This window comes from Lytechinus variegatus, chromosome 6 (genome assembly GCF_018143015.1).
Source record: "Lytechinus variegatus isolate NC3 chromosome 6, Lvar_3.0, whole genome shotgun sequence".
Taxonomy (NCBI): Eukaryota; Metazoa; Echinodermata; class Echinoidea; order Temnopleuroida; family Toxopneustidae; genus Lytechinus; species Lytechinus variegatus.
The window spans coordinates 22631652-22654666 of NC_054745.1; the positions used below are offsets into that span (position 1 = coordinate 22631652).

The window sequence follows — 23015 nt, forward strand, 5'->3', positions numbered from 1 at the left end:
ATTGAATAATATTTGCTTTCCAATGGCTCCTTTAATGCAAAATTGTAAACAAAGAAAGTATTGAAGAATTTTAAGCCTTGAATTGTTGCCAGAATTTGTAATGGGAGAGAATTATGTCAGCGGATTTTTATTTTGTTATTAATTTTTGAATCATTATTCTCTTTTTTCTTCATGAGCATCAAATATATAATATTGATTATCATGAGTACAGACATTTCTTAATAGAATAATACATACAGTTTGAATTATTCTTAGAATGAAATTACTACTTACTTATAAACTTACATTAAAACATACGCAAAAATAGGCCCTCAACCAACTACAGTAAAATGAAATAAAGTAAACACTTAATTAAATCACAATTATCGTTACAGTTGAATATTCGCTTTTCTTATAAATCTAGCAGAGTATTTTAATTAGTCATTGATGATTCCAGAGTGGTATTTGACAGAAGACAAGAATGATGTCAGTTATTATTTTTTCTTTAATTTTTGGAATAAAGGAATCATTATTTCCTGTTCTTTTTGTCCCAGAGCGTCAACTAATCTTGATTAACATGAGTGCACAAATCTGATTATAGATGATACGATAAAGCTTGAATCAATTCTTTCAACGATATGAATACTTACTTAGTCTTTCGTAAACTTACTTTAAAATACAATGAAAAAAAAAAGCCTTCACCAAAAGTAAATTAAATCAACAAGATATACGATTATCGTTATAGTTAAATGATTAGTGCTCGTCTATATCTCTTCAAAAGCATATAATACGTCAGGATTTTCGTATTACCAGAGTGGTATATAAGGAGAATGGCATCAGCGAACTTTTTTTCAATCATTATTTTCTGTGGTTGTTGTCTATACTAGGAAAGTTAGACAGATTTGAACTTTTCTAATTTGATTGAGGAAATTGTGTAACGTTACTGCTTGACCTTTGACCTCGCCCACATGGCTGTCAAGTAGCGCGTTAATCTACGTGACGTCACTCCGAATATGAATTCCACTCTGGTCATAAATCGCTTCTACATCTCTTCCATGGAAGCAGTTGGGACTCTCTTGTAGCTGATGTCGGTTGAACGACCAATTAGCTTGACCACGCCCATCAGGGTTGCTACGGCAACCACGGTTGCGACCATTCCAATGAGGAACATCCCAAACGAATTGTAGGCAGACAGATCTATGGTATAGAAATTAAAACAAATGATGGCATACTCAACTGATATTGTTAATATAGCCTAGACTCGAATACAGCACATAATGAAAATTCCTAAACGAACACTTATTTCCTTTGCTCTGTCCTGAGCAACTCACCAGCAAAAACCACATGTGTGTTCATGAGAATAATAGAGACAAACGTCATCTAGCGGTCAGAGGTCATATGAGGTCATGTCCATCTCTCAAATTTTGTTGGTTCAACTTGCGCTTATTCATTAATTCTGCATCAATTGTGATTACACTTGTTAGAAATGATTATTAGGCAATACCACGTATGCTTGTGTTCATCACAATGGTAAGGTCGAAGGTCATCTAGGGATCAAAATATCATATTGCATAATTTATTGATCTCGAAATCAAGCGAGATTCGTGAATCACTCTCTATTTGTCTGATGGTGGGGGAGGGTGGGGGTTCACATACAGTGAGCCAAAACAATTTATGCGACACTTACACTTCTTCTTAATGCCGACTTATGCATTGGAGTAAACCTAATATTACCTAATTATTCACCTCCAATCGAGACGAAATTTTCATGTCCTAAAACCATAGGGGAAGGCGGGGTAAGTTGAGCATAGGGGCAAGTTGAGCCACCAGCCCCAGGCCAATAATGAATGAGTCAGACATTGTGGTGGTGTCATGTATTGATGACCCATAGCATAACCCCTAACCCCACCACATTGTTTTCAACTTTGAAACAAAAAGTAGTTTTTTAGAGGGAAAATATGAATTTCAGCCAAAAAAGTAAAAAAGAGTTGAAATAGATAAGTGCTTTATAAACATACACGTCTTTAAATATAATAAAGACATGATAACAACATTATTAGTCCAGGTATGGATCTTCATTCTTGTCATAGTCTTTTATATGATGGATGCATAATAAATGTGTGGATACAAATTATCGCACTAAGTTCGGACTGGGGTAAGTTGAGCCAAACAGCATGGGGCAAGTTGAGCCATGGTAATTCCTATGGTAATGTATCTTAAAAAAACAAACAAACCATAAAAATCGATTGAAATGCTGGCTGAAAGGAGCAAATTTACATGACTGCTCTTTTCCTTTTAAAGAATGTTAGTATTTATAGAGAATTAGCAAGTGAAAAGACTTTAAACAAAAAATTGACATGCTGGTTCTCCCCTCATACATTTTGTACATAGTTTTTGTGGCTCAACTTACCCCAGAAGGTGGCTCAAACTTACCCCATATATGGGGCAAGTTGAGCCATTTGACATCGTTTTTTCAAAGGTCACGATGACTTTCAGTGTGGGGATAGAAAGTTATATATAGGTGGAAAATATTTCAGAATAATTAAATTTCAAGGCAAGGTACTTATTTCGACAAGATTATTAATCATATCAATTCTAACATGCAAAAAGCAAAAACTGTCACAACTTACCCCGCCTTCCCCTACGGATTTATTTTGGATGATTGTTTTTTCACAGGCAACTGTCAAGCAAGTGCAATTAACTTTGGTATGCGTTTCAGTGATACGGACAGTGCTTATGAATATTTTTCGAGGTCTCATTAACATGATTTATAAGGAAAACATTCTATTCAGTTCGTCACAAAGAATGGTCTTTCACGGTTTTAACTGAAACCTGAATTTAAGTATTATATTCACTCGCACGACTTGAACAATACTGTCATGTAAGGGTGCGGGGACTGTTCGTTCCACCCCCCCCCCCCTTCGGATGAGAAGGTGTTAGAGCTTACTCATGTGTTCATCCCACTTTATTTTTAAAGGGGAAGTTTATTCTGACAAAGTGTTTATTGTACCTGTATCTGTCCGTTGACGTACAATCACCAGCACCTGGTTGTTGCGTAAGTTTGGGTTTAGGGGGTCAAGCGCTAAACACAGTTAATTTTGGTATAACGTTTTTGAGACAAGGGTATTAATGCCCAAACTTTCAAGTTTGAGTTTGAATACCCCTACGTCTCCAGAATTTCTGACATCCTCAACAAGAAGGTTCCGTTTTATGTTAGCATAGTAAAAAGTACATATTGCCGAAGGTTGAGAAAACTCTATCAAAGAATAAAAACGTTATCTTGCAAGAAAGTTTTCATCCCCTTTAAGCGAGTCCGGGAAGGGGGGGGGGGAGAGACTTACATCTACGAGTGGATACCATGCGCGACCCCCTAAAACAGTAAGAGGATGTATTTTCCAGATAGGGCACGTTAATTACGTAACGTAATAAGGGTGGCAAAAACACAAAAAATTATGAAAAAAGGGTTTCTATTTCGCAGAGAAAGCTACGTTTTTAGGGTCAAATATGTGAGGGTATAAAACGACTAAAATGTTTTATAAAAGATGTACTTTCCGCCCAAACAGTAAACACTACGGTTTTAGAGTCCGATTGCGCGATGTGTGGAAGGGGGGCCTTAATACTAAACCCAATGATAGGATGTAGGTAAAGGTAAAACTTACGACCGACGTCCGTGGCAACAGTAAAGTTATCGCTGAACTTGTTTAGGGGTTCAATTCAAGGAATACTTGCCAAGGGTATCGTATTGTTTCCAATACTTGTTAAGGGCAGGGTTTCACTGCCAATGCTTGTTAAAAGGTGTATTTTCAGAATATGAAAAAGAAACTTGTTTAGGGTGCTTTCCGAGACCCCATGTTCGCGCATGGTATCCACTCGGCAATGGAAGTGCCCCCGGAAGCAAGTGTTTTTTTTTTTACCATTAGTAGCCATGCCGTTGGTTGAGCGGCGGACACGAATCGGCGCACTACTGATCGTTTGAGTGGAAATGAAGGAAGAAGATCGACGTTTGCGTCCCAAATCAGAAGTGGAGGAGCACTCTCGATACACATGGGCCTCGTCATCCATACACACCCTCACTTGACAATGAACGTACACCTGTAAGATGAATTAACTCTAGAGTGACTTGAAAGGTATACTCAGTGATGTATCTTAGGGAGTGGCGGGGAAACGTTACCTTGGCAACCTTCGGGGGAAAGGGGGGGGGGGGGGGAGATTAGCAAACAGGAGAATGAAGAAATATAGAAAAAAAAGTCTGTCTTTAAAATTGTGCCCCCATTAGAAACTGAAGTTAATGCGTCCAAAATAGTCGTAAAATGCTGATATATGGCAGAATTATTTCAAAGCTCGATCGCTTTCATTCCACACATGATTCTTCTCAGAATGATATTTTATACCTGATAGATACTGATGAAGCAGAAATATTACGAACCACTGGTTTTCATTAACTATTGCCACAAACTTTTGGCATGCAACAGGCCCTCTTCAGATAGATGAAAAAAATACTATGAAACAAAAAAAAATAATTTTTGATCACATATATTTAGACAATAATATATCAATAAACCAACTTAACAAAATTGTAGGAAGTTCCATTTGAGAGATGTCGACGGTACCTGAGAAGGGTATTATATTTCCTCTTTCATCATATATTATTGATACAGACGTGAGCACTCAGATTTCCGTTCCAAGGCATAGCAATTTTGTCTTATTGAAGAAAAAGAACGAAGAAAGCCGCCCCAAAGCATAGCATCTTCTTCTTATCGAGAAAGAAGAAGAAAGAAATCAACTTCCAAAGCTTCGCATATTCTCCGTTACGCCGTTCTATCCGCATTGATCTGCTACAATAAGCCGCATTTTTGGTGAAAAAGGGCCGCTTGCAGAGCGCTGTCCGACCATTGCCTCTGCGCTGGCGCACCCGGCACCATGCACGTTCCATAGGGATGCATACGCACTCACACACAAGTGACCCGTTCCAAGGACCCTCGTTTTACAAATATTTGTAGTTCCGAAGCCCGTTCCGAGGACCCTCCTTTTTGCAATATGCCCCCCGTTTTTTGTCTCGCCCGCGGCCAACCCCACCACTTTTTTGGTCGAGTGCCCCCCCCCCTGGTGCAAATTCTCCCGTTTATAAGGTCTCCAAATGTACACTCAGTGCGATCTAACATCCAGGCACATACACCATCCTTAGTGCCAGGTAAAAACGGCAAAGGTAAAAATGGCAGACGCAAAAATTGCAAAGGCAAAAATGGCAGGGGTAGAAACGGCAGAGGTTAAAATATGGCAAAGGAAAACATGGCACAGGTAAAATTGGCAGAGGTAAATGGCAGAGGCCAAAAAATGACAGAGGTAATAACGTTAAAGGTAAAGACAACATGGTACATCGACGAGGAAAAGAGAGAGCATTTGCCGCCAAAATGAATCACAAATGTTGACCTTGAATGAGCTAAAGTCGACGAAATAGAACACTACCTTGAGAGATTCAATTCTTTTGAAGTCTTCACCTGCTGGTCTTCCCGTTGAGCTCCATAAAATGATGTCCGTTTTCTAGTACAAGTCTGATGAGTATGGTCAGATGAATGTCACCAATGTGTTGTACAGTTATACGAGTAGACCACAGTGCCAGATGCAGCTGTGAAGTAAGTTGGTTAGTTACCTTCGTAACCGTATTCAGTGAACAAAGTCAGGTTGAGAACCTAGCCTTTACAGTTTTTCCATTGGCAAAAACCTGCCTGTTTAGGAATAGAATATTGTTTTGTAATGGGACCATCTTTTTCTCTGGATGAGATGCTCAAGTAGCTTGTAGAGATGGGGCAATTGGCCTTTAGCATTTAGGCACATTTGGATCTCTTCCAGGTTTGAGGATAGCAATTACTCTAGCCTTAGTCCAAATTGTTGGGACGGTATAGCACATTGGCTGACAAGCATTTCTTAAGCAATGCGACCAAAATATCTCATTTTCTCTGAGGGATGTTACCAAGGCCTACTGCCTTGCCTTTAGTTGTTCCTCTTAATTTGAATATAAACACTCTAAAAAAACGAAATGTTAACTAATCATTTGAAAGGAGTGGAGGAGTGAAAACATTTTCTAAATGTTGCATTTACTACTTTAAAATGGTTCTACCCAACACTTAAAATGTTGGAAACAGCTTTTACAAGGTTGGATGTAACATTTGGAAAAGGTTGTCACTCCTGTTGATATAACATTCGAATTTTTAGAATGAAGGTGAAGTCCATAGGAAAAGTCCTCATTTGACTGTGGCTTGAACTGGGTTGTTCTATTCAGCAGAAGGTGGAAAATAAACTAGTTAAGTTTAATATTTTAAATTCAGTGACCTTTGAAGCCCTCGGGGTTAAAGGTCAAAACTTTCAATACTTTAAAATTTTCTTTTATACATCAAAGGACCTTACAAGTTAAAATTAACTTTTTTCGCAAGCTAACAACGTTTATAATAACTAATGATGCAACATCGATTTTCTCATATTAAGAGGGCAATGATCGTTTAGTTTATTGCCTCTAGAGTTCAGCAGAGGTCAATTTTTACTTACATTGCAATTTTAAATGGAATCTTATGACAAAATATAACACTGGTGAAAGTGTAATGCTTTAATCATAATTTTAGTTTCAATGATCAGAGCAGTGTGTTTTCCTACTACGATTAAACACGAAATATTTACTTATTACCATCTTGATCATTAACAAATAATTCAAAACATAAATTTCCTGATATTTAGAGGTCGTTGACCTAAGGGCCATTGATCTCTAGAGGTCAACAAAGGTCAAATCTGGCTTACATCCTAAATTCAAAATGAAGCCTATGGTAAGATATAGCAATGGTGAAAGTTTAATGCTTTAATGATAATTTTTGAAAGTGCTTTGACCGGACCAGTTTGTACCACAACCAATCTTGAAAAAATTTCATGATTGCCGCAATTTTGGATTGATGCAAATTAGACGTCTTTTTACCTCTTGGATTTTTTTGGAGATTCAGTATGTCGTTTTGGAGACTTTATGGAAATGCATTGTGCTCATATAAGTTGTATTGCAATTTTTACACGAGAGGCCTGTTTATCATAAATCAGTGATGCTTAGCGTAAATATTCTAAAATGTTAAGGTCATTGACCTATGCCAGCTCTCCAGGGTCAAAGTTCAAAACTCATATTACACAACATTCTCTCTAGAATATCAGGATACCTTGATAGCCATTATTTGATAAACCTTTTTTTTTATTTTAATCATATTTATCATGAATGAATGTTGCAAAACATCAATTTTCTGATATTTCGAGGTCGTTGACCTTAGGATCATTGACCTCTTGAGGTCAGCAAAGGTCAAAACTGGCTTACATTCTAATTTAAAAATGAAGCCTATGGTTAAGATACAACGTGAAAGTTTAATGAATTGATCAGAATTTTCGAAAGTGCTATGATCAGACTAACAATAACCATGAGAAATTTTCACGATAGCCGCTATTTGTGATTATGCAAATTAGACGTTTTTCCACTGCATGGAATTTTCAGTATGTCATTGTGGGGACTTCATGGAAATGCATTGCGGTTAAATAATTATATTGCAATTTGTTTGCTGTCAAACATTATTATTCCTGGACTAAAAGTTGTCGATCGTTGGGGTCATATGAACTGTCCCATACGTTGTGCACTACAGTGCGTATCAACAAAATTACACTTAGACAAATCCTGTAAAATCCTGAAGATTTTCCACATTTTTAACATTGGTACAGATCCATTTAAGCAAATGATATAACTGTCGAAAAATATTTCCGCTTGAGTGAGCACCACTTAATTTTGAAAAGTTCGTGAAAAATTATTTGCACAGAACTTTGAAATAAAAGTGGACCTTAATCATGAAGAACACGTAGAATTTAGCTAGTAAAATTGATTTGAAGACATCTTTTACCTTTTTAAACTTGTTTCATTTAGTAAGGCCGTTAGTTCAGAAAATAAAATACGATATGCCAATCCAAGGGTTACCAATTTGGTGCAGACAATCTATACTTTAACAAAATATCCTTTTCATTAGGTTCATCATAGTTTTAATTGCCTTCTCAGAACCTTATTTAATCTATGTCCGCATATGCAGGGATTTAGTCTGATATTTTTGACGCATGTGTGCTTAAGACCGTTAATTCATTAATCTACCATTTCTTCCTTTGTCATTTTTACCCATGCCATTGTTATTTTTACCACTCCCGTTTTACTTTCGCCATTTTTACCTCTGTCATTGTTACCTCTGCCATATTTTACCGTTGCCAGTTTTACCTCTGCCATTTTACTTCTGCCATAGTAATAGCAGGGCCCGCTGGCAGAACAGCTTTCGGAACTGAAGCGGCTACCTGGGTAAATATACCTTTATTATTACTATCATTATTATTATCATTTTACTTCTGCCATTTTTACCTCTGCCATTTTACTTCTGCCATAGTAATAGCAGGGCCCGCTGGGAGAACAGTTTTCGGAACTGAAGCGGCTACCCGGGTAAATATACCTTAATTATTACTATCATTATTATTATCATTTTTACCTCTACCATTGTTACCTTTGCCATTTTTACATCTGCCATTTTTGTCTCTGCCAACTTAACACCGAACCACTACCTTCGCCCTGACCATGCTAACAAAACTATTCTCAGTCATACTTGAATTACCATGTCCAGACGTCCAACAAAGGCAAATGCATCAAACTTAAATCCTTCTCGATCCGTCTCGTTCGGAAAAAAGACTTGAACAGTTCCATCAATATTGGAAGGACATCTATTGAATGAAAAGAAGGGGGTTTATTTTAATTTATCTATTTATTTATTCATCAAAATAAAAATGAATAATATTACATTGATACTTATAATATTACACGTTATGGGAGGGGGGTCAATGTTTAAGCTAAACTGCTTGTCAAGAGATATTCCGTTGTAAAAAGACAAAAACTATGCTCCTTGCAATAAGAATTGTCCACTTCAAATCGTACAAACATATAGCAAAACAACAATACCCCCCCCCAAAAAAAAAAGAAGAAGAAGAAGAAAATGAGATTAAGAAATAGCAGTTTTACAAGTAAATAAGTGAAATATATGAGTTGGCGACTACATTAAAATTTTTGAACATATGTATATATATTTTGTGTATTTCTCTTAAATTGATTTTAAAGATTTTCTATGGCTTATGTAATCAGGTACAGGATTCCATAATCATTCATCTTCATAAAATATAGATTATTTAGTGGCCTGTTTCCACATTAAATGTGGATGATATTTATCATTATTAAGAGTATTGTAGGTAAGTACATCTTTATTACGTAAGCAAAAAAAAAATAACGATTTGAATGCTCTAGGAAGGTTATTGTAACAGTGATACATAGCAATGTTGTACTAGATATTTCATGAATCCGTACACACACACACACACATATATATATATATATATATTATATATATATATATAATATATATATATATATATATACATATTTTATTGATAAGCCTTTGTATAAGACAAATAATCAGAATGAGTAATTATATAAATAACCTAACATATATGTAAGGCTTAAACTGGTTTTACGAGCAAATCCCCACACCAAATTACTGTAAGATAAAAATAATGCTATTAATGAGTGATACAAGACCTTAACGACATCCTGTGACAGAAATCTAACTTTACCGAGTATTCCTATGCATTTTGCAAGTTTGTTAATTGTGGGATGCATTGTACGAAGGTCGTTTTTGTTTAATCTATCGTAACACCTAAAATCAAATTCGTTGACATCAAGGGAACTGTTTTTAGATAATAGTGGCCTATTGTTATATACAATTTTGGAGTTGCTACCAAATATAATGTATTCTGTTTTTCAACATTCAAAATCATATTGTTTGCTTTCATTCATATATCAGTATTTTGAAATTGTGTATTCATGGAAGATAGAAGAATGTCAGTATAATTTCCTGTTAAATAAATAAAAGTATCATCTGTAAATAGTATATACGTATTTCAACTTATCGGAATTTAAGTTGATGTAATTTATGTAAATTAAAAAAAGCAGCGGGTCAAGTACTGTTCCCTTAGGCACTCCACATCCTAACGTTATTTGGTGTAATGTTTTGGCATTTAAATATTCATACTGTTGCCGAAAAATATGTATGTAATGAATAAACCAGTGTAACGAAATTTCTCGAATTTCGTAGTGAGACAATACGCAAATTAAAATTCTATGTTTAAAAATATCAACTCTTTTGTCAAGTCTATAAATACACATTTTTTCGTCAATATTCAGAATGAATTGTGATATAGCTTAGAATGTGGAGTGTCCGCTTCTAAATCCGTACTGACTTTTGGTATAAAGAACTTTATTCTTTTATAAAAGATATATGTCTGTTGTAAACGTACCTTTAAATTTTGCATAAACAGGGAGAACTGAAATTGGTTGATAATTATTCATATTTGTCGCCCTTTTTATATACACGAGTAACTTTCGATATTTTCATATTACTTGGACGTAAACTTTGCTTAATTTCCATTTCAATTTATGCTCTATATTATACTGTTTTTTATGTTTGTTTTACAAATTAAGAATGCCCTTCTGTAAAATTGTACTTGATTTGTATTACTTTATATTACTTTGTATTATGTTTTGAATGGAAATGAAATAAAGAATTGAATTGAATAGTACCATTAATTATATCATATAATGAAGATACAATGGTATTTATTGCTCGTTTGAGTTCTTCCACTGGAATATAATCAAGGCCACGAATCGTATCGTTTTTATATTTCTTTTACAATTTCAGTAATTTCATGATATATTATACTAGTAATTGGTTTGAAGAATACAGAAGTTGGGATTCTTCAAGTATGCAGTAAAGCCAATATTATGACCATAATTCATGATTTGTTCAGTTATTAACTTTCTACCAACATTCAAAAATAATCTTCATATCTATTCGCCGAGGGAAGAGGACCCCTGTTTTCACGGCCAGGATAAAATTTACAAACATGCTACATGTAGCTACAAAGAAAATAGTAAAAAGGTATACTAACCTGTCGGTAAACAGATCATAGCTTGGAGTTGAATCATGTTCTTGGCCGGCTGTCGCCCAGCATCGTTCGATAAACATACCAACTTCTTCTACCGAGTCAAGTTTGACTTCAAAGTAGAGCGCCTGGTTTAGCCAGACCTCGGCGTGGGTATCTTCGGGCTCATCAAAGGACTCGTTCTTGAACCTTGTCATGTACAGCTGGAAGTGACCGGAACCCTTGTCACTAAACTTTATTTCACCGACCATTGGTTTGAAAGACTGCCCAACCTGTGAGGTCTTGTCCAGGGAACACGAAATCTCAATCTGCCTCTGATTTTCACGAGTAATATCAGTACCAGGTATAGGCTCAAGTTTGTAAGCGATGACATTCGAGAATGTAATGGTTGTGGCATTTTCCTGAAGGGAAAATTGGAAAAGATGACGTGGAATGTAAATTAATATTAATAAACGAATAAAAACAGCTACCCTCATACCCCCACAACTTTACAACAACAACAACAACAACAAACATGACTTTGGGTAAGAATGTTGGTGATAATGTAATCGATTCGGAATAATTATGTTGAACGCAACAAGTTCATCCGGACCTTTTGCATCCAAAACAACGGGAACATTAGGTCTGCGGTTCGTGTGTTAATTTCTTGTTGGTACTATGTTAACAGCGACATCTCCGGGTTGGGACGATTTTTTGCAACCGTCGAGAGCCACATAGAAGATCGAGAGCGCCTGTGTAACATGGAAGCAACAGCCAGTCAGGTCGCCTGTAGATATTCTTACACTCGTTTTGGTTGGGCACTCTGCACCAAAACCGAAAATCGGGGGCTCTTGAACTAAATTTTGGTCTTAAGATGGCGGGGGGGGGGGGGGTGTCTCCGGAACTGATTTAGTATCAACATTTGCTAATTGTTTCGGAGCGTTATATGAATATGCATGATATTGGTCATGGCGTTCTTGTGCGATGAACCAATCAGCGGCCTCCAAGTCACTGTGCAGAATTTTGGCTATCGTTGAACGCAGTCAAGTGTGGAGGTGCCGTTGCCGAATGGTCTAAGGCGCCTGGCTATACATGGAAAGTCCGGGGTTCGATCCCCGGGCGCGGCACCTATATCCGTGAGCAAGACATTTAATCTACAATGCTCTTTTATCCTGCTTTCAAATAAATGGAAGTGCTATATCCATTATTGGTAACTAGGTGTGCGCTGAGTATGAATGGAACGAGAAACCACAAATCTGAGGGTCTCCGGAACGGGAGAACAATTGGAATTTCTATGGCATTCTAATTGGTGATGCTCTGGATCGAAAATTTGGGCGAATCTGGGGGTCTCTACCGCATAACATACGTATCATACATTTATACTAAGTATCCCCGCGGTCCCATGCCGAAAATGAATTTTCGATTTTCCTATTAAAACAATTTTTTTTCATAAAAATCCAGGCCTACATACATTGATTCAGGTCTTGGAAATAAATAGAATCTTGTGATCAACACCACTTTGGTACGATTTCTAACAAATGAATGAAAAAAATCAATTTAATCGCCGATAGTGGGGGGGGGGGGGGTGGATAAACCATTAAGCCCACGGGAGGTATGTGTGCGAGATCGCTTGTTATTTTTGAAGGAGCCAGAATACAAGAGAGAGAAAAAAAATCCAGACAGATTTCAGACTGATTTAAGTTATGAAGACGTGTCAATATATGGTTTGACCCGGGAAAATGCCAACAAATGTTTCTTTCAATTGTTTCTAGCAGTACTTGTCTCAAGGTATAACATATTAAAATCTATCAAAATCAACATCGCTCATTATCAACCCTAGAATCCTATTTCGGTTCATATTCTAGGGTCTAAGGGTTAAAATAATATGCTGATACAGGTAAGAGTGAATCCATCACTCAAGGGTACCTGGAAAATAAAAGATGGCACCCAAAATGGCTGCCGTAGGCTAAAAATCCACAAGCCATCTTTAATTTCATTTCTATGGTTTTAATGGTGGGGTGGTGCATCAGGACAACCAGTGGTCTGTGTCCATAATTCAAGATGGCTTTCAAAAATGGAGTTAAAAATGGCTGTTAATACTTAAAATGAACCTAGCTCATTACATATCTACCTAGGAGATATGATTTTGGTGTCTAGACCATGGTGTCAATGGTCAAATATTACTTTAGGACGATATCATGGTTACGGGGCCTTGGCCAGTACTGGGGAGACTGTGAGCTAGAAAGAACAAAGCCTCTATAAAAGTGCCATTGAAAGACTCGATGGAAGAGATGAAAGAAGAAGGTAAATGTTTGCACGGTTCCGGGGGGGGGGGGGGAGTTAGATATATTACTGTACACACGCGTGACGAAAAAAATGCGTTTAAAGGGGTGTTTTTAAGTTTTGGACGCGAGCCACGCATGCACTCTTTAAGGGTATCAAAAACACCGATTTTCAAAACAGGGGAAGTTTTGAAAAACTGGTCAATGGTCAATCACAGGGTCAAACGTATTTAGGGGATTTTTTTCCAAAGACTTTTTTAAAGACTAGACAGGGTATGTTTTTTTCTCCCAAGCTTTTTCCCCTGGGTCATATTCTATCGACTTGTTTAGGGGCCAAAATGTGTAAATAAAGCTTGCGAAAAACTTGTTATGGGGATTATTTTGCACACACAAAAAACTCGTTAAGGGGACGTTTGGAAATAGTTTAGCCACGCGTGTGTACAGCCATACATTTGACGCCCCCCCCGGGCACGGATAGCAACCAAGGCAGACAGAGGAGTTTGCTCGGTAACCCGACACATGCTCCGGCGACGATTGCTCCGGTAACAAATGCTCCCCAAAATGCGACATTTGCTCCGCGACATTTGCTCCTCGACATTTGCTCCGTCGACATTTGCTCCGCCGACATTTGCTCCGCCGATATTTGCTCCGCCGACTGTTGCTCCGCCGACAGTTGCTCCGCCGACTGTTGCTCCGCCGACAGCTGCTCCGCCGACAGTTGCTCCACCGACAATTGCTCCGCCGACAGTTACTCCGCCGACAGTTGCTCCACCGACAATTGCTCCACATTTAGCGACAAATGCTCCGGCGATAAATGCTACCCGAACGACACATGCTCCGGCGACAATTGCTCCGCCAATATTTGCTCCGCATGTAGGGACAGTTGCTCCGCCGACATTTGCTCCGCATGTAGGGACAAATGCTCCTCTGAAAATAGCTCCGCCGAAAATGCTATCCACTGAAAAATTATTTTTTTTTTGTAAAACTAACAACGCTTCTTCTCTAAAGCTGTATGGTTTTTATCATTATTCTATACATTTTTAACATTCCTAATTGAATTGCTCAGCGAAAAGAAATAGTTTGGCTGAACTTAAATTTCCCATCAGCGCTTTTATCTCGATTATTTCTCCCTTTCTTTCCTTGAAAACCACTTTCTCCCCCGTCCCTCTCTCCTCCTGTACTAATTTTTTTTTCTCTCTCTCTACATTCATGACTTCTGTTCCTTATTTCTTTTACAACCTCTCCCATCTTCTCCTATCTCTTTCTTAAGCTAATATGCCTAAGTAGGGCACGAAATCATGGCCTGAAAACCGGACATTTCAAGAACTTTGGTAATTATGAATAAGATGAATGAGTGAATACATTTTAACAATTAATGCAAGCGCAAATCGCGAGCCGAAACTTTTGATAGACTGTCACGAAATGTGGATTTTAAGAAGCTTGTTGTATAATCAATATTGAGACATACATTACTTGCCAATCAAAATGCGAGCGTGCAGCGCTAGCTGATACGTTTTGACTATCAGACCTGCAAAGGGATACTTTGAAAACTTTATGGAATACACGAAATTAATAAAGGTAACTGATAAGTTAACATTTGCAAGCGTGCAGCACGAGCAGAAAATATTAATGTTCAGATCGTAAAACTAACATTTTTAAAAATCACTTTAAAACAATCAATTTGTAAATCAAACAAAACAATGAAAGTTCGATATCTGCGGCGAAATATCTTTTACATATTGACTTTCAAACTTGATATTTAAGCTCCATATTGAACAAGATAATTATGTAAATCAAACAGGCAATGCGAGCACGAAGTGCGAGCGAAAATTTTATATAGTGAAATATGAAAGATTCTTTTTATTTTCCAAGTCTTTCACTTGTCTTCCTCTTCTTTTTTTCTCTCTTTTCCCTGTTTTTTTACTTCTTTTTCCCCCTTTTTCTCTTTTTTTTTTGCTCCGCCAATAGGTGGGACCCGGGCCCTCGCCCCTGGATCCGCCTATGATATAAAGTGGCACAACAACTTGAATGGTAAAACAAAACAATACAAAAAAGTATGTAACGCAAAAAAAAGGAACAAATATTTTCGTCAGAGCAAGTGTCTTGTCTTCTTTTAGGCCTAGTAACTGTCGGTAGAGCAATCGTGAGCAGAGCAATTGTTATTCGAGGAGCATTTGTCGCAGGTATTTTATTTAGGTCTTATATTTATTTTTTTAAAGCAACATGCCGAGAAACTGTCGATGGAGCAATTGTGGACGGAGCAATTATTGGCGGAGCATTTGTCCCTACATGCGGAGCAAATGTCGGTGGAGCAACTGTCCCTACATGCGGAGCAAATATTGGCGGAGCAATTGTCGCCGGAGCATGTGTCGTTCAGGTAGCATTTGTCGCCGGAGCATTTGTCGCTAAATGTGGAGCAATTGTCGGTGGAGCAACTGTCGGCGGAGTAACTGTCGGCGGAGCAACTGTCGGCGGAGCAACTGTCGGCGGAGCAACTGTCGGCGGAGCAACAGTCGGCGGAGCAAATTTCGGCGGAGCAACAGTCGGCGGAGCAAATATCGGCGGAGCAAATGTCGGCGGAGCAAATGTCGGCGGAGCAAATGTCGAGGAGCAAATGTCGCGGAGCAAATGTCGCATTTTGGGGAGCATTTGTCACCGGAGCAATCGTCGCCGGAGCATGTGTCATGGATTCGTTTGATCGACCACGGAGTCTGGTATTGGCTGGAAGGAGGGATTTTAAGAGAACGAGAATGTAGTATGTAAGTTGCTGTTCAGTGCAGTGATCAACTAGCCGTTTGTTGTCGTTTTCTCTCCCTTTTCAGATCCGCTGTTGAGCCGCTATGAATGCTTTTTTGGAAAAAAAAGCCCAGTAAGAAAAAGTCAAATTTTGTCCTTTAAGACTTCTCCATAGACATTATTACATGAAATGAGATATCATTATTTCATTATCATTGATATTTGATCTTGAATCATATTGGAGAATATGCATTCTAAGAGCTTAATTTTACTTTATTATTTTCTTGCAAGAATCTGTGCATTTTGACACCAAGATCACTTACCTGCAATATTTTACCTCGGAGATACAATTACAAGGTATATAAAAGAGGGCACTGAACCTTGCAAAAAAATCCACTTTCCCCAGCCTATATTCCTCCTAACTCTTTTTTTAAGTAAATGTTGACATTCATACCTACTCATATCAATTGAAAAACCATTTCCAATCACTTTATTCCAGTTTGACTATAATGTGGTCTAATTTCGGGTTACTGCTTGTTCATTGCAGAGTAGAACCTTATTCATAGTCAGAGTAAATTCAGTACTTCTGACACCCCCACCAAAAAAAAAAAAATTACCGTTCTGGTGGTACGACACTCATCATAGTTGGTAGAAAGGGTCATATGAGTAAGAGTGCTACTTGTAGTTGGGCAGGAACTGTCACGAAAATAAACATCTTCCGGGCCAATACCAACGAAAAGGTCATTACTTATGATGACGGTCATCGAGTCACTATCACACGTTACTGATGTAACTGCAGAAACATAAACAGGAAACACAATTGCATTTTGATCCGGACGTCTAAAATCGCCCATAATGACGAGGATGATGATAATGAAGATGGTGATGATGATGTTTGTAATGACATGATGATAATAATAAATACAATAGTGATACAAATAATATCATTATAGGGCTGATAATAATAAGTGTGAAACCACTAGACCGAAACACTCTGATGGGTCCAAGTCAAGTAGGCACTTCGGCACAACTCGTCCCCGGCTAAAGATTAGTTGTCAATCTTAAAACCTAACCATAACCGAAGATACATAAAGACACAAATGATTTGAAATCATATTAATCAATTTGTATATATAAGTCAGTATAAACATTTGTCATAAAAAGTGCGATCCGCTATTCTGCAGCTCGGCACCTGAGTTTATAGCAGGGTCAAGTTGGCCGGCACTCCACTTTGACATACTGTGTGTTTAAGATTTTTTTTTCAATTTTTCTCGTCATAATAATAGTAATAATAATAATAATAATAACATAGGATTTGTATAGCGCACGTGTCCACCTTGCTGGGTGCTCAAGGCGCTCCTATATTACCCCGGCTAATCAAGTCTACCGATTCTGGTGCGCACAGCTTTTTGAGGAATCACTTCCTGCTGGTACCCATTTACCTCACCTGGGTCGAGTGCAGCACAGTGTGGACAAATTTCCTGCTGAAGGAAAACACGCCATGGCTAGGATTCGAACCCACGACCCTCTGTTTGTAAGGCCAGAGTCAGAAACACTAGACCACGACGCGCCCAGAAGAAGATACGTAAAACAAAACAATAGCAAAACAACAACAACAAAAAACACTTACGCTTCTCCTCACATGCAGTACCTCCAAATCCTTCTCTGCAAATGCAAGTGCCTTCCACACAAGTCCCTCCATTCATGCACGGGTCAGAACAAGGTTCTGAAATAATAATGATAAAAAACATGTGAACGGTACCATGATGAGGTAAACGAAATTTTGTACATGTTACCTGCCACCCTAAAACCAACAATAAGCCACTAAAAATTTTCGTTGACCTAGAAAAAATACTTCCTAAGTTTTTAGATATTAATGAAAACAATACTTGAATATAGAAGAAATTCTGTGACCGGTCTAGGGATTAAGGAGAAACAATAGTTACAATCGGGTTTTACTCAAGCATGAGATAGGCACACTGCGGAATTTTGGTGAAATTTTCAAGTACGGTAGTCCAAACAAAAAAGTGGTGTCGAAGAAACTCTCTCAGCCGATTATTCATCTTCTCGACTTCAAAGCTTGGCAGTACGAACAGAAGAATAAGAAAAACTATTGAACTTTTGTATAGCGCTGGATGCGACTACCCCGACATTATCTCGGCTACGCTTGAACATTCGTGATAGGATGTGAATCAAACCCCAGACCTTGTGGTTCAAAGTTCTGCCGACTGAACCACTACACCTCTACGAGAGGAACCTTTTTTTTCAAATATAAAGCGAATGTCTCTTTTTTGTACTTGTTGAAGAACAAAATTTAGATTATTTCAAAACGGCAAAAAAAAAACGCCAGTGTTAATTTAATACCAGCCTGGTATCTATATCGGAACACACCAGAAAAGACCTAAGACAAAATCTGTTTGGCGTTAGGCTAACACCAGACAGGCATTAAAGCAACACCAACTAGTATTGAAACAATATCGGTTTGATTTCAGCTTTCATCAATAGGAAAGGGGGTGGGGAGAAATATTATCTTTCGCTTCCGTTCAGCCGCCTAACTCGTTTTTTGTTGTTGCTTTGTGTCTTAGTTTCTTTGTTTGTTATTTCTACATAGCAAAAACTGTGGTATTAACCAGTGTACATAGAGGACCACACCAGTTATTTTTCACCGGTGTTTAATTGGTGGTGTTAGTTTTACACCTATAGGTGTTATTAAAACACCTTTTGTTGTTACATTTACACTATTTTGTGCTATGTTTAATCTCTAGGGTGTAATTTCAACACTACAGGGTGTGGTCCTCTATTAACACCAATTGGTGTCAGTTTTAACACCACAGTAATGCGCCAAATCCAATAGTGGTAGATTCAGGAACAGAGTAGGAATATACCATCCCAGTAACACAAGTCTAAGAATACACACGACAAGATTTATATATATATATATATCTTCATTGAATTCTTATATCCAATCACTATATTAATCTGAAAACGAACCACATTCATGCTTTCATAATACTTAAATTCCAAATTCCAGTTACACAATCACCCCTGTTTAAACGGTGGTGTTTTTCAGTTTTGGACGGGGGCCTCGCGTGCATCAAAAACATCGATTTTTTTAAAGAAGGGGAAGTTTTGAAAGACTGGTCAATGGTCGATCGCAGGGCCAAACGTGTTTAGGGTTTGTTTTTTCCCCAAGCTATTTCCCCGGGGTTATACTCTTGCGACAACTTGTTTAGGGGCCAAAATGTGTTTAAGGGTAATTTTGCACACAGAGAAAAACTCATTTAGGGGGTGTTTGAAAAAAAATTTGGCCAAGCTTGTGCATACAGCACTACATTTGACTACCCCCCCCCCCCCCGTTCTGATGGAGAATCTCTTTATATTGCTATATTTGTTTGCTTTTTCAAGCCCAACAGCACTGTCAATTCTTAAGAATGTGTAAAAGATAAAAAAAAAAAATCAATAACAAACATTGCAAACTTAAGAAGTCCCATTTATTCCAACTAGTGGTCATATTCATCATAATTTGCAGCACTGCAGAGTAATTATTTTATTGTAGAGGTATTTAAAAAAAGGTCCATGGAATAATCCCCGTTTATTAGCTTCATAAAATCACACATCGGATCTGCAGGTAGAGTGCAGATAATGAATAAATTATATCATAACTTCAGCTGATCAATCACCTGTTCATCAATTATTTTGACGTCAGCGCGCAGAGTGTAAATATGGACAGATCATGATGCGCACAAACATTACTGTGGAATCCCTACAAATAGTCCGTGAAATATTCATTTTTCATGTCATTTTTCAAAAGTTTTAGTGTCTGCATCGCCACGGAATTAACTGTTCAGTAAGGTAACCTTAATTTCTTGACTTAGTTTATGTAAAAAAAAAATAGGCACGCATTTTGGGCTTGCAAAATGTATAATTGTCATACGTATCCTCTTCGTGATTTTCTTACAACGTTCTTAAAACATGTACGTTCCTCTTTTGGTCAATGTAGGCCTATATGAATTTCTTGCTCGTGTTTCACACTCGCATTATTTGATTGGTGAGATATATGTATCCTCTTCATGAATCAATGCAAATAGTCCTTAACAGGTTCCACTTTTCAGAATAGTAGGCCTGTACATAAAAATTCAACTCGCGAATCGCGCTCGCGTTCTTGTTTAGTTAGATACCTATTCTGTACATAATAAAAGTGCTAGAATATTCCGTTTTCAGGTCGAAATGTAAAAAACACTCAGTTTACATTATCTGTTTGAAGAGACATTTATGCTCTTCATGGGTCACTATTAACAGTCCTTAACTGGTCCATTTTAAATTTTAGTATATCAACATTTTCAGCTCGCGCATCGCGCGGGCACTCATTGTTTAGTAAGGTACGCATTTTGTGTGTGATAAAAAAGTGTGCCGGGAATGTTCGACTTTCAAGTCAAAATTTATTAAATGCCCCCTCCCCCCGGAAAAAATAGATTTGCAATCGAATCTTTGCACCCCCATTGATCTATGTGTTTTTGGACTCTGCATGGACAGAATAAACACAAGGTGTGAAGATTTTTTTTTATCATAGCATAATTTTGTATAATCATGTGTTGCAAGCTACTATGAGAGCCTTCCAATTGATAGTATACAGCCACCTTTAAGCTCACAAAACGACTTGTAGTGAGAACACGTGCTCCATCTTTTCAATCGAGTGTTCATTCCCATATTGATCCTGACTACTAAATTTACTATCGTTTTTACTTGAATTAGTAATAACGTGAGGTTAATGCCGGGTTAATGTAGTTATAACAACATCAAGAACGGCAATGAATAGGATGTGGGAAGTGAAACTTACCTTGGGCTCTTCGAACCGTCACTGTAAATGAGCATCTATCGGTGTTTCCTGCAGCATCTCTGGCTTGGTAAGACACCTCAGTTACGCCGATAGGGTAATCCCCGCCATTGCTTCCTGGTCCTTCGAAATCCATTATGGGACAACTGGAGAAGCTGTTTAAAACAGGTTCAGTCCAGTTTACTGACGATGTGTTAACGGTGTTTGTGGCGTTGTCGTCAATCACAGCTACGATGTTCTCAGGACATCCTTCTATGGCAACGGGTTCGTCATACGAAACTATTAATAAAGAGAAAGATATCCATTGCTTCATTATAATACACATATTAGTATGACTCGTTTGGCTGGGAGTTTTATCTACGTGAACTATTAAGAATCATAGATCTTTACAGACCTATACCCTAGTTGAAAATCGATTCTACAAGCAACAAAACCTCGTTGAATCTGTGGTTGACTTTCCGTTTACATGGTTTAAGGTCATTTTAATGACTGCCTTGTAGCCTTTCCGATCCACCGTTCAGGATTTAGTTGATCTTTGTCTGAGAACATAAGTGATTACTCACTGTAAATTACAATTTTAATCTAAATCTAAATTAAAATTTAAATCTAAAAAAAAATTAACTCGGACTTTACTTTTAGGCCTATCATGAAGTACATTTATGATGAGCCCTAATTCCTTGCTGGAAAGAACACACTGCCCCATATGTTAAAAAATATGTTATCATCTTCACAATTCTAACTTTGATCATTTTGTGAATAGGCCTACAATGTGAGCAATCACACTGCCAAAGTTTCCATGGTTTACAAATGATACTCACACTGTTTAATATCAGTACTTTAACAGCGTGGACGAGATCTCTAACGGCATGACTTACTATGTGAACACACTTTGTTGCACTAAGTTATTTCCAGGTACCACCTCGCCGCCTCCTCCAGCTCTACCCCTGCATCCAGCAGCGTAATGCTCTTAACATTTTAAGGAAACTAGACATTTCGTATGGGGCATAGTTTTTAAGCAGCTGAGCGAGCGAGCGGACCGAGAGAGCAAAACAATTAACCCCTAGAATATAATCTAAATGTGATAGATTTTGACTATGATTTTGATCTTGAGATTTTTTTTTAATTTCTGATTTTATTTATTTATTCATCATTGTTATTATTACTTTTTTTCGGGGGGGGGGGATCCATGGCCGCAAACCCCACCCCTCCTCCATGTACGCCACCGTTTTGAACAAACTATTGATCTTACTATTTGAAATTATCCTCATTGCGATTGGGTTCTCGATGGTGTACTTGCTGCCGTTATTCAGTGTCACTGTCTTGTTGAGGGAACTGATAGTAGAGAACTTGAGATCGTACTCATAAATGCGTTTTACATAGTTACCAGAGACCAATTCATAACTAAGCCAGAGCAGCTTGCTCCCATGCTTGCTGATTTGTAAGGAGGCCGAATACGGTTTAGAGATGACCTTGATTGTCCTATCTCCTCTCCGTCAGAATTGATAACGCCCAATCTATGGTTGTTCGTGTAGTAAAACAAACGGGCTGAAAAAAAATGGCAACGAATCTACAAATGAAAATTGTGCATATATATTTTACATGAAAGCTTGACAATGAAAGGTGTGCTCCTGGCTGAGAAAAATACGATTTGATCACAAATAGGAAAATAAGACAAATACTGGAAGAAAAAATAGATCAAAATCACGAAGGGAAGGATTAAGGAACACCAAAATTATCAAGATTTTCAAATCAGTGAAACGACGTGTATTAAATGAGCTAACCGATGATGTATCCATGCTTGTTCTTTTGTATTTTATTACATATGTTTGAATTGACAACTGATTTAATACATTAGATATTCTTTGCTTCAACTCACTAATCAGGATTTCATGTGACCCGGGGGGGGGGGGGGAGGCCCACTTACATTGATGAGTGAGTACCATGCGCGACCAAAAAAAAAACCACGAAAAAAAGGATGTCTTTTCAAGATAGGGTACGTTACGTACGTGACAAAAAAAATAATGAAAAAGGGGTATCTATTTCGCTAGGAAAGATACGTATTTAGAACCCTGTGATTACGCTTGGCACCACCTAATGAAATATCTAATACTTGTTAAGGGTAGGATTTCAAACGCCAATACTTGTTCACTCGTCAATGGAAGTGGCCCCCC

General features: G+C 37.8%; 1 protein-coding gene across 1 annotated transcript; it reads right to left on the reverse strand.

Moving 5' to 3' along the window:
* Positions 1-620: 620 nt before the first annotated feature.
* Positions 621-22220, reverse strand: LOC121417228 (uromodulin-like). Its single transcript, XM_041610856.1, has 8 exons — positions 22094-22220; positions 20848-21123; positions 17641-17736; positions 16628-16803; positions 11020-11414; positions 8640-8745; positions 3894-4071; positions 621-1176 (listed from the first exon to the last, which is right to left on the reverse strand). The coding sequence occupies exons 1-8, from the start codon at positions 22110-22112 to the stop codon at positions 1022-1024; spliced, it is 1401 nt and encodes a 466-aa protein (XP_041466790.1). The 5' UTR covers positions 22113-22220; the 3' UTR covers positions 621-1021.
* Between the last annotated feature and the right edge of the window lie 795 nt (positions 22221-23015).

Coding starts and splice junctions, on each gene's coding strand:
- LOC121417228 (XM_041610856.1), bottom strand. Junction 11,415..16,627: donor AGTGTCGTACCACCAGAACG/GTAATTTTTTTT, acceptor TTTTCCCTTCAG/GAAAATGCCACAACCATTAC. Junction 1,177..3,893: donor CAACGGCATGGCTACTAATG/GTAAAAAAAAAA, acceptor TCTATACCATAG/ATCTGTCTGCCTACAATTCG.